At 38.1% G+C, this 11,844-nt stretch overlaps 1 protein-coding gene across 2 annotated transcripts; it reads right to left on the bottom strand.

Annotated features, from left to right (window-relative positions):
* Window positions 1-1,536: 1,536 nt before the first annotated feature.
* Window positions 1,537-9,997, bottom strand: LOC103707709. 2 transcript variants are annotated; one of them, XM_008792302.3, is made up of 11 exons: window positions 9,458-9,997; window positions 8,449-8,538; window positions 7,890-7,998; window positions 7,323-7,364; window positions 7,075-7,134; window positions 3,369-4,773; window positions 2,923-3,266; window positions 2,732-2,833; window positions 2,465-2,617; window positions 2,260-2,385; window positions 1,537-2,167 (listed from the first exon to the last, which is right to left on the bottom strand). In XM_008792302.3, exons 1-11 carry the CDS (start codon window positions 9,556-9,558, stop codon window positions 1,985-1,987), a joined length of 2,715 nt encoding a protein of 904 aa, XP_008790524.1. In that variant the 5' UTR covers window positions 9,559-9,997; the 3' UTR covers window positions 1,537-1,984. The 2 variants fall into 2 exon arrangements, with proteins under 2 accessions (XP_008790524.1, XP_008790523.1); XM_008792301.3 differs by having other exon boundaries at window positions 2,923-4,773.
* Between the last annotated feature and the right edge of the window lie 1,847 nt (window positions 9,998-11,844).

Raw genomic sequence — 11,844 nt, forward strand, 5'->3', positions numbered from 1 at the left:
GAACTAGAATTTTATTTACGAAATGATCTTCAATCTGCATATGATGAAAATCAAATAGAGAGAGTCTAGATGTATTATTTTGGTGGAAGAGTGTTAAAAATCAACATCCTGTTATGTCTGCAATTGCACGCGATATTTTAGCTGTGCCGATGTTCACATTAGCATCGGAATCCGCTTTTAGTGCAGGTCGGCGTGTTGTTAACGAAAAGAGAAGTAGGATGACTAGCGAAACGGTTGAGATGCTTCTCTGCTTCAAAGATTGGTTAGATGCTGAGGCGAGACTTCAAGATAAAGGTGGACATGATACAACATCCTCTGATGATGATGATACAAACACTACTGAATAGTGAATACTGATGATTAGTAAGATTTTGATCATTTATTTTTATTTCTTAATTTTTTATAATTGTACATTTTTATTTATTTAATTGTTAAAGTGAGTCATCTCTATTTTTTTTCCTTTCTTATTGTATTCTGGAGGTCAGATCAAACCTTCTTTCATGTACCATTTTGATTTAAATTAATAAACTGGTAGGGGTCTATACCAAACCCCCCACCATTAAGGTGGCTTTATATTAATAAATCCTTACTTCCCAACATTTATTAATTTATTGAAAAAATTATAAATAAAAAATTTTATTTCTATTTATTTTAAGGGGGACGAGCCGTGCCTGGCCCGGTCCAGGCCCTTGTGGACCGGGCCCGATTCAGGCCCTTATGGGACGTTTCGGGCTGGCTTACGGGCCGTGCCGTGCTTGGCCCACGAATCGTGCCAGCCCAGGCCCTTATGGGCCGTGCCGGGTTCGGCCCGCAGGCCAGAAATCCTTAACCCAGCCTGGCCCCCTTTTATGAGCCGTGCCTAGCACGGCCCGTTACTGTAGCAAGCGGACCGTGCCTGGCACGACCCGCTTTATGCCGGGCCATGGGCGGCTCGGCCCAATGCCCACCTCTAGTGATACCATTTGGCAGTGGAGTAGACACAGCGATCACCGAGCTGGCAGATCGCAGCGCGGAGGATTTGGGCTTTTACGGAGAGAGCGGCAAAGAAAAATTGAAATAAACATTACTCACATGTAATGTTAAAAATAAAATAAAATAATTAGGAAGCATACCCTTTTCATAGTATATATAAATTGCCTTATTGTGTGGCCTATGTCTTCACTTTTGCATTTGTTAAGTGAATTTGACTTTTTGATGAAATAAAATGGTTATATAACCTCCATATCAAGCCGTATTATCTTTCAATTTAGCCTCGTTATTTGAATTGAATTAACAAATTGAATTTGAATTAACTACAGGTAAGCTCAATTGAAAGATAATATGGTTTTTAAACTACGCTCTTATTTCAAGCCGTTAACTATGAAACCTAGAAATGCTGTGCGCAAATTTAAAAAGATATTTTGACCTTCTTCATCAAAGTGGTTAATTTTTTGTTTTTACCTTTTAATAAGATAAGAAAATCGAGAATAATGATTTCCTATTGACCTGACTAAGAAAATCCGGAAATAGAAAAAGGTCGATGGATGAAACCAGGCAGAACCAATGATGCTCAGGTCAAAAGCATCTGATTCCATATAAACAGGTAACCAAATGGTACAAATCTCAACGTCGCTACATGGTTAAAGAACTATTATAAACAAATTGGCTCGCCAAGCTTATGCCCCAGAGACAATCCTATTGCCCTGAACTCGTGTTTCCCATGCACTGAGTTCTTTCTATTATTCATTCTGTTGGGAAACTTATACAGCTGAAGCTTAGCGGCTGTTCCGCTGATGATGCCCTTCTCAAATATAAGGTAAGCTCTATTGATGGTCACTGCCTCAGACCGCATTCTTAGCCAGGATCAGACATGTTCGGCCACAATGCAAGACAAGACACCAGCATGTACTATCTTGGTGTCAGGACATAATTCTGAGTCCCAAATGCCATCATTGTGGAACACATGACCTACCGAGGCATTTCTTGAGCTGATACCATGCTTGGATCAGTGCAATCTGTCTGCTAGACTAATGGGAGTTGACATGGGAGAGTGCTGGTAATTAGCAAAAGTGGAAGCCCCTTTGTCAATAACCTTGGCCAGTTGGTCCCTAGATCGAGTGCTGCTAGTTTGTTGCAAAAGTTGAACAAGGGAGAGAAAGATATCCATCCTGGTCACATCTCTGTTAGCCTGCAACAGAAGCAAAGCAAGCTATCTAATTGAGAAACAGAGATAAAAAAGCTACAAGAATTTCGATAGAGAGTCTCTCATTCACGCCCTACCTCAACTAGGAACCTTGCCCAGATCTTACTGTCATGAATTTCCATCACTCCTTTCAAGATAGTCAAGCCAAATCCACGAATGATGTCTGCTATCTCAAGAAAGAACCCACGTTCTTCGCAAAGCATCTGTTCAGAGAATGAATGGGGCATCTTAAATTTGCACACAGCGGAAACAGATTCAAAACAAAATTGGACTGTTTATTACCTCTACTAGCATCTGACCAGGGGGGGTCAGGTCCTCGACTATTATCGGGCAGACCATGGTCTGCCCTGCAACTTCATATGCCCAGGTCGCACCACCACCAGTGCCACCACTTGAATTGTCTTTTAAAACGACGCCACTCTCCTCAACAATCATCTATACATTCACATAAAAACAAAGAAAAGAGAGAGAAAAAGAAAAGCAATCAATATTGACCAAATGATCATCAAGAAGCATCTCTGAAGGACAGACTAAAAAGCGATGATGTACCTTTGGCTCGTCAGTTTGCTTGAGTTTGTCTGCATACTTCGTCACGCTTTGCAAAAAGAGCATGTGTTTTATCGTGCGGTCCAACAAGGCATCGATGCTACACTGTTATGTTCGATCAAAAGAAGAAGATGAAAGCACGGCATGGGGTAATAGCCAGAGAAAGCATCCAAAACAGCAGTTGAGATAAATACCTTTGCACAATTTGGCACAATTTCTCGTAACTCCTTCACCCGGTCTTGTATTTGCTGGCGATCTTTTGGCCTTGGCCGAGTGCTTTCCCCAGGTCTTGCCCGTTTCTTAACAACCTTGATAGCTTCTTCAGGCTTCTTTGGCTGATTGAGCACAGCGCTCCCAGCATTCATACTGCAACCATCATCAATCCATGAACTGACATGGGATACTGAGAGTGCCTCTTTTGGAGATCCATGCATGATCTTCTCTGAGTCGCAATGAGGTAACAGCACATCAGATTTAGTACTTATGGAAGGAAGACCTGCTGGCGCAACCTGATTTCTGTACAATGAAGGCCCACCTACTGTAGCAATTGTAGAAAATTTATGCTCTGAATCAAGACCAGCAATAGGATTGACACTAGTAGCCACAGAATTATAAGTAGAAGCTCTATTAGCATTCTCACCAACTATGGCATCCAATAATTGTTCAAGACCAGAGTCTAAGAACAGCCCTTTTTCAGCACCTGCCATAGAGCCCATGTCCAACTCTGCGATGCATTCTGAGATATTAGCACTCAAATTTGAACAACTGTCACTGCCTACTTGCATTATTATGTCATCCCAGCATTCCTGCACAACAATGCTTGGGCTTAGATCCAATTCCATGCCATCAAACAGGTTATTATCGGAAGGAGGTTGAGAAGGCATAATCGAAGAGTTTTCTTTCCCACCATTTTCTGGACCCATAGAGCTCAATGGTGCTGCAGTGGAGTTCTCATCTGGCATGCTTTGTGACCCAGACATTGGAGTGTAGTCATTCCCATCACCTTCAGCCAAACAAGCTGAGACAGGACTGGCACCCACCACAATCTCATTCATTTTCACAGACAGGTCAGAGACCTGCTCTGGTGGTTGATCATTCAGATGAATAAGACCATTTAAGGAATCATTCTTAGAATGAAGTAACAGAGAATGTTCGGTTGTCATGTCTTGTAAAGTGACAGAAGTATCTGGAAGTTCACGGCAAAAGGATTTGGAACCGGATAGCCCACCCACAGTCAACGATGACAAAGATGAATGCTGGATTTCCAGCGACTTCTCTGTACCATTAAGGCAAACTTTGCTTTTCTCAGAAGATATTGAGCCAAGCATTGTATCATACAATCTATATGGGCTACAAGATGAAGAGGAGTCTCCAGAAACTTGATGAAGTGCATTCACATGGGGAACAGGAAGATGTGAATTAGCTGGAAACAAGCTAGGAAACCCCTGCATTCCCATCCCAGGTAACAGTCTGTGCACCACCGTACGATCAGCAATTCCTTTGGCCCATGTATATGTGTTCAAGTTGGTTGTGACTGAACGGCTGGGAAAATTAGTAGCAGACTGAAACTGTATGTTAGGGGACAGCAGTCCTTGACCTTCAGCACTGGCCGCAGGGCATTGGTTTGCATGGTAAAATGAGGAATTCCTGCTGATAAAGGGTGTTTTCTGAAATGGATAAAAAGAATCTTTGAGCACAAGTGCAGAACCGGAGACTCCTGACATGGATACTGTAGGATTCGTGCTCCCACTGTGAGATCTGAACCCATGATAAGATCCCTGTGAGAAAATACTTGGAAACTGAATAGGTTCTGACAGAGACTCTGCGCTTGTCATCCATTTTTTGCTTGTGTCTCCGCACAAGGAATTGGTGTTCTCATAACAATAATAAGCCCTTCTGGATGAAATTGCAGAGGTAGATGCTGCATTCGGATCATGAATGGTCCAAGCGTTATGAGCTACTCCATGTGGAGGAAGCCCCACTATACTTTCCACCTGCTCCAACGAATGCTTAACTTCATTGACAAACTCCAAATTTTCTGGAATCTGGCGGCAAAAATGAGTTAAAATCATCAATGCCATGACATAGTAACTACTATATCACACAAAGACTAAATATGGAGACATTGTGGTCAGATAAGACAATAGCTCAAGTAATTCAATTTTTGGCAGCATGTTTTGATGAATGCATGTTAAATATACCATTCACTGATTAATAGCAAATAATTTGATACATTGACATTGTTTAATCATTTTACTATGATTTCTCCATGCTGAAATCAGTTAGCCTGCTATCAACTATGTGATTTGAAGACAAAACCATCTTTACACATGCATGAGAATCATCCATCATGCTTTAATGGAAAGGAAAGGCAAGCAGGTAATTCTGATAAAAGAGGTTGCAATCCTGCAGATCATGATAGTTATTCTTTAGGAATGACAACGTACACTCATGTAATCATGTTTCTCCTAAAAATGAGGGAAGGGTGATGGGATCTAATGCTGGGTATTTATCCATGCAAACTCTCATCTCAATACATGCAGTTTTGCTACTATCAAGAGACCAACCACAAACTGCACCAAGATCCATATACCATTATCACCATATGTTTACAATCTGCATTGTTTTCAAGGTTTGAGCATGCAGCTATGCATGTTGTCTAATTGAAGACACAGAAAATGGGTAAATTTACTAAAGATTCCAATCATTAGTTATTCCTGTGTAGAGTCTTCATTCAAAGGAAGTGAAGAATAATGATATTCTAGTAAATTTTTCTCAAATTACACAACAAGCTCTCCTCTGCCCCTTCTCATGCAACTTAAACCCTTGTCCTATCCTGTATTAACTTCTTGTCCTATCATGTATTAACTACTGACATTTAATTCCTAAGCTCGTCATTTAAGTTTATCATTGACATACAAGAACAGCACACTCTTTTTTCATATCAATTTTTCAAATATTAAAGGCAAGATAATTATTAAGAGATGTTTTCCTCAAAATTGCTCTTTTAACGACCTTTTGTCAGCTGCTAGCAAGCTTAAATTTAATATGACAAAGTGTTCCCATGTTGAAAGAAGTGTTCTGTACTTGTACTATATAAGGTAAATGTGACATCACTCTAAGTAGAATTGTTCAAGACTGAGTTGAAACTTACATTTGGATTCTCAGATGTTACACTTCATATTTTTATGCCAAGTGTTCAGTACACTAATGTCTTAGAGCACTCTAGCTTTATAACGATAAGTCATGCCATGTTGCACCCATGCCACATCATATCGTGTTCAGTGCAGTGCCATTTAGTGTTTTTAAACATTGTCTACATGACTTAAAACCAAGTAAGAAGTTAACTAGAACCTTGACTTACAGATGACAAAAGGAATAGAAAGCTCCACAAGTGGATTCAAGTGCAACAGAACAAACAGTTTTTTCAGAAATTTTATAAAATTGTTAAAATCTTCCAATTCGTTTCAAAGTTTATGAAGTCATGATCTAGGCAACATCAATAAATAAGCAATTAAAGTAACAATTTTGCCAAAGCTAGGTCATGCTAATAGAATAAATGAATAATCATTATTGTTTAATTGAAGAGGGGATTCTGATGGTTGGGAGGTGGATAGATGTGCATGCATTAGAAAGAGTCCAAAGCGGCTATGCCATCCTAAGCAGAATAACTACTGACTGAAGTTAAAAATATGAATTGCATAATATTTTTGGTGTCTTCTTTTTTGATAAAAAGGTGACCTTTCATTATATGCAAACCTTTCTCATTGATACATAGTGCTGTAGATATATAGGTGTCTCTTTGAATTTATGCATGAAGGAATGCAAGCCCTGGATGTCTCATTACTGCCATTAGCTTCCAAAAGAAAGTACATGGCAGAACAAGTGCAATGTGGTGCACATCAAATGATATTATTTCCTTTAGTTGATAATTACATCTCTTAGAATTCCACCCCCATTTCTTTTTCCCTTTTAATTTATATTTCAAACTTTTCATAGATCTCATTTAGTTAACTCATTCTTTCCATGGCCTTAATGTTTCAGGCTTGTTACCGCTCATTAACAAATGATCAAGCAATTATTGATCTGAAGGTGAATTTATAAAGATATCTTTTGAAAATCACTATGCGACGTCGAGAATTGCAAATCAGTGAATCATGCAGTAATGATTCTGTCTGCGATGTACCTTGAACCTGTTTTATTTTTTAAGAAAGAAAACATGATTAAGATAACTACTCTTTTAACCTTATCATGATAACAAAACTTAAGTTTTGAGACTAAGTAATTGGGAGTTCAGTTTGTACAACAGCATCATTGACAGTATAAAAGGAATTTTAATTACTAACCTTCTTGGGGGAACCAAACTGGACCACACCTGATGACGGCAGAGAAATGATGGCAATAGTCTGTAAAACGGACAATTATTTTCAGTGGCAAAATTATGCAGCTCAGCATTGAAGATTGATATGGCAAGTGTATGAATAAGGAATTTAGATCTCATATCTCTATTCAAATTAGACAAGTCAATATTATGAAGTAAGGCAGAATGCAAGCATCTGGACAAGGACAAAAGAGTAAATAATTAAACACAAACCTTAATTCCAGCAGTAAACTGATGTTGCCATTCAGCATCACTCTAGAAAAGAAATTTAGTCAGATAATTAAATGTAGTGTATTGAGCATATACCATTATAAGACATTTAACAGTCTCAATAATGTAGCAAACCAAAACGGAACAATAAACTATTATGAAACATGCACTAGAAAAGTTAATTTAGACAACCAATGATAACTAATACAGTAGTACATAGTTATACTTTACAAAATCAGCATGAAGTCTAAAAAACCATATATATATACTTGTGCAAATCATCATTTTTTCTTAATATAACGAATACCATTATAAGACATTTGAAACTCTTTTTCTTAATAAAATGGATGCTCCACAAAAAATTAAGATGGCCAAGAAATTGAAATTTATTTTGATATCACAGAAAATTTATTTATGTAACATTATGCTCTCTTCCACTCTTTTTTTTTTAAGCTTCAGACACTTTCACAGGCTTTTTCTAACTTTTGCTCTCTCTCTCCCTCTGTGTGTGTGTGTGTGTGCATCAGTTAAGTTGCCATTAAGAGAGTCAGTAGACACATCTAACGGTACCTGAAATATGTCTGGATTGTCAGTAGAGTTGGTCGGGCTCAAATTTATGCGGTAAGAATCAGAGTAGACCCACTGATGGTTCTCATTTATAACTGCTCCTCCAATTATTCTGATCAAAAAAGACAAATTACCTTTAAAATAAAAAGCAACCATTTCATTATTATTAAAAACAAAAAATATTGTACAGTTAGATGCATTCCCAATGATAGATTAATAAACAAACAAAAATATCTCCGTAACTAAACAAAATATATAAACAAGCATGACCAGAAAGAGGCACTCAGGCCAAATTTCAGTAAACTGCAAGAAGAGCAAGTTTGACCATATATCGAGCTCCAAAACAAAGTACATTTTGTCTCTGAAAGTTGCTGCATACTGCAGCTAAACGATAAAATCATGTGCCCATCCTGCACTTCAGTTCAAATTTTTTACCATTCAAACTAAACGTGAATCCATGAACCGGATGAAAGAGAACTAGAATTAAAAGACACTCAAAACAAATTTAGGCCTGAGAGAAGCCTACCGTATACAATAGATCATGAAATTATGCTAATCTTACCCTTCTCCAACGATGTGGGCCTGATTAAGTATCTTGTCAAGCACTCCTCGAACCTGCTCTTCATAGTAGCAATCTTCTACCGTCAGCAACCTGGTAATCAAAACAGTGTGGATATTAATCAAAGAGATCATCCAAGTACTTCGTTACAAATTAAATCCATCATGGCATTCTCTAGCCCCATTGGTATGTGAAAATTTCAAAGAATCAAAAGAAAAATCCAGTCTCAACCATGAAGTTGAGGAACTGATGCTTAAATTCGAGAGATCAATATATAAATCAGCACTCGCAGTAAGTCATCACAGCAGCATCCATCATCAATTCCGCAACCCATGTTTCAAAAACAGCAAAAATTGATGGCTTTCATGGAATTGATGGTATCAGAGAATTACAGTATTCACTTTCCATCAAGATAGCATTTTTGTGAGAAAAATGGCTACTTGAAACCCAACAAAGGAAAGGAGGGGAAACAAAAGTTATCAAAGTTAAAAATTTTCGATTGTAGTAAAAGAGAAAAGTGATTCAATAAAAGTGCTACTCGGACCGAAACATATTGTCCAAAAACGGGCACTAATTATTTGCTAGAACCCTTCGTAAATCCACCGGATAAAGAATATTCTCCTAAAACCATCGATCACAAAACCAACAAAGGTAATGATGTAAAAAATAAATTAATAAATAAATAACAAAACGAACTAGTAAAATGCCAAAAAAGGAGTAATTTTTAGTTCGAACTATTTGCTACCAATTTAGTCCATGCTCTAAAATTTCAAAAAAAAAAAAAAAAAACAACGAGCCAACAAATAGGAGCAGAAAGACATTAAAACCCAACTAAAAAACAAATCCATGAAAGCCCACATCACAGAGAAAACTCAGACTTCAGAGATTCCCAGAAAGACACTGAAGAAAAAAGAAAAAAGAAAGGGGGAAAAAAAAAACTCCTTCCAAGAAACACCACGCAAGAATAAAGACAAACAAACAAACAAACAAGCAGATCAAGGCCGATCGCTACCGGGGATCGCGGCGATCCACGCGCCAGAGCACCCCGTACGCCCATCCACCCCCACCGCAGAGCCTGCCGAGCACCTCCCTCAGCTCCGGTGCCGGCGCCATCACCCCTCTCAGCACGAATCTCGATGGAGCGTCAGAGAAGAGACCAGCGCAAAGATGAGAGAGAGAGAGAGAGAGAGAGAGCGAGCGAGCTAGCTAAGAGGAGGATGAAAGGAACCCAAGATCCGTCTCGCGGGCTCTACCCCGCCGGCTCCCAGGGTAAGCGGACCCAGCAGCTCCCGGCGGACCGGCTTCGGGTACAATGGCGGTTTTCCGTTACGAGAGAACCGGACCGGGGGAGGGGAGGTTGCTCGTCATATAAAGGGGGCGCGAAAAAGACTATGGCGAGGTGGAGAGATCGGCGATTTTTTCGCGCAGCTGGGGTCTCCGGCCGGAGAGAAGTGTCGCGGGGAGCGCCGAGGGGCGGTTTTTGGGTTGTCTATTTTTCGTTTAAATAGATTTCATAATAATTCCGAGAGAGGGGGAGAGAGAGAGAGAGAGAGAGAGAGAGAGAGAGATCTTTGGCCATTAACGTGGAGGGCAAGGGAGTTAATATCTTCTCTTTCAGACCGGAATCGCCTGCCGCTGCCGGTTGATAACCGGGAGTAGGCGGTGGCTCACCGGCGGTCCATTTTTGTTATTTTTATAAATAAATAATACTGAGCCGAGTGCTATACAATACATTTTGATACTCCTGGAGGCTATCATGTACGCCGTACGTCATATTTTCCTGTGAATTTTATGGTGCAGAAACAAAGCTAAGTATGGTTGCTGAGAAAGGGAAAGCAAGGATATTGAAAAATCTTAGTTCTCTGTTATTAATTTGCTAACTAAAAAAAAGTTTAAAGAGGTAAAAACAAAAATAAAATATTGATTTTGTGAGGCTTAAAAATAATAATAAATAGGTATAAGTTAGTACTTTGAAATAGCCATGTCTTATGCACGTTTTTCTTGATGACTTTGATTTTGTTTTTCCTCTTAGTTGGGCTGAATGTTAGAAGATTTTTATTTTTTTATTTTGACTTAATTTTTTTTCCTTCTTCATTTTTCTCAGCAACATAGCAAAATCCAGAGTAAATTTCATGAGGGCATTGAACTAAATGATTTGAATAGTGTATTTGGCAAGAGAACAATGTCAACTTGAATTTGGTGAAAAATGATGTACCCGTTATTTGTTACCAATTTAGTAAAAACAAAAATTATAATATGGAGAACCAAACTCAGGCATAAATTATAAAAAAAAACAAATTCAAGATTAAGCTATTAGGGAAGTGGAGATTTTTAGCAGCAATGTAACTCAAATTTTTTTAAGAATATATATATAATTGCATTCGGATTAAACATAAATAATATTAATACTCTACATTTTGAATTCTTAGCAACAAATAATTATTCTTGAGATGAAGCTTTTTAAGAAGTTAATGTTATATTATCACCCATTATAGTAATACTTCTTTGTTCTTCTCTTTTTAAATATTTAAGCTAAAATCAACATCACCAATACCAACTTTAATTAGTAATTGGATAAGGTCAACTTGATGTTGGTAATTTTAGTCCAAGATTGAAATTTGACTTGACCATTTAAAAAGAAATAAACCACATCAAAAGCCTATTACAGTTTCTTGCACAATGTTGTAGCTTTAATCTTTTCTTTCCACCACCTAAAGCCAAACACATCCAATGAGAGAACCTGTACATGGCATTGGTGGAGATCTAGAACAGAGAATGGATACGCTGCAAGGAACTATTTTCTTATTCTTTTGTCTTGCATATAGAAATCAATACATAATAGAAAATGGATCATCATTTCGTCAAGTACTTTTGATTTGTTGAGCGGTTATACACCTGGTAATTAACCCAAGGACGTGGAATCTATATAAAGTGGGGCATAAATCTAAAAAACATTTGCTTAGGAAGAAAACAAAGAAACTTGTGGCAAGACATTGGAAAGGGAGAGAAGCAGCACGCTTTGCACAGAATCTCAGAGAAGATATGAAATTTTGTCTGATTCCATGCAAAAGAAATTATTTCAAAAGATTTATACCACAAAAAGCTTTACATATATGATATATTCCCCACTAACATATTGTATGTTTCCATTAAAAAGAAATTATTTCAAAAGATTTGGAATCGAGGATGGTAATGATGGCATTTGAATACTGATGATACGCTAATAATTATAGTTTATATTACTGAGGTTATAGAAGATGACTTGGTTTAAGCCTTTCATTGCTTGCAAAACCATTTTGGAGCCAAATTCACATGATTAAAACCTGGTATGTATGGTTAATGCTTTATAGTAGTTAAGGGCTCCAGGACTGACGTGCATTTTTTTGTGACCCTGCATTT

This window comes from Phoenix dactylifera, chromosome 5, assembly GCF_009389715.1.
Source record: "Phoenix dactylifera cultivar Barhee BC4 chromosome 5, palm_55x_up_171113_PBpolish2nd_filt_p, whole genome shotgun sequence".
In the NCBI taxonomy this organism is placed as follows: domain Eukaryota; kingdom Viridiplantae; phylum Streptophyta; class Magnoliopsida; order Arecales; family Arecaceae; genus Phoenix; species Phoenix dactylifera.

Excerpts from the sequence above, each read along its gene's own strand:
- LOC103707709 (XM_008792301.3), bottom strand. The coding sequence starts at position 9,558 with ATGGCGCCGGCACCGGAGCTGAGGGAGGTGCTCGGCAGGCTCTGCGGT. Across the intron at positions 7,999-8,448 it reads GCCCACATCGTTGGAGAAGG|AATAATTGGAGGAGCAGTTA; the intron begins GTAAGATTAGCA and ends TTTTTTGATCAG. Across the intron at positions 7,365-7,889 it reads ACAATCCAGACATATTTCAG|AGTGATGCTGAATGGCAACA; the intron begins GTACCGTTAGAT and ends TTTCTTTTCTAG.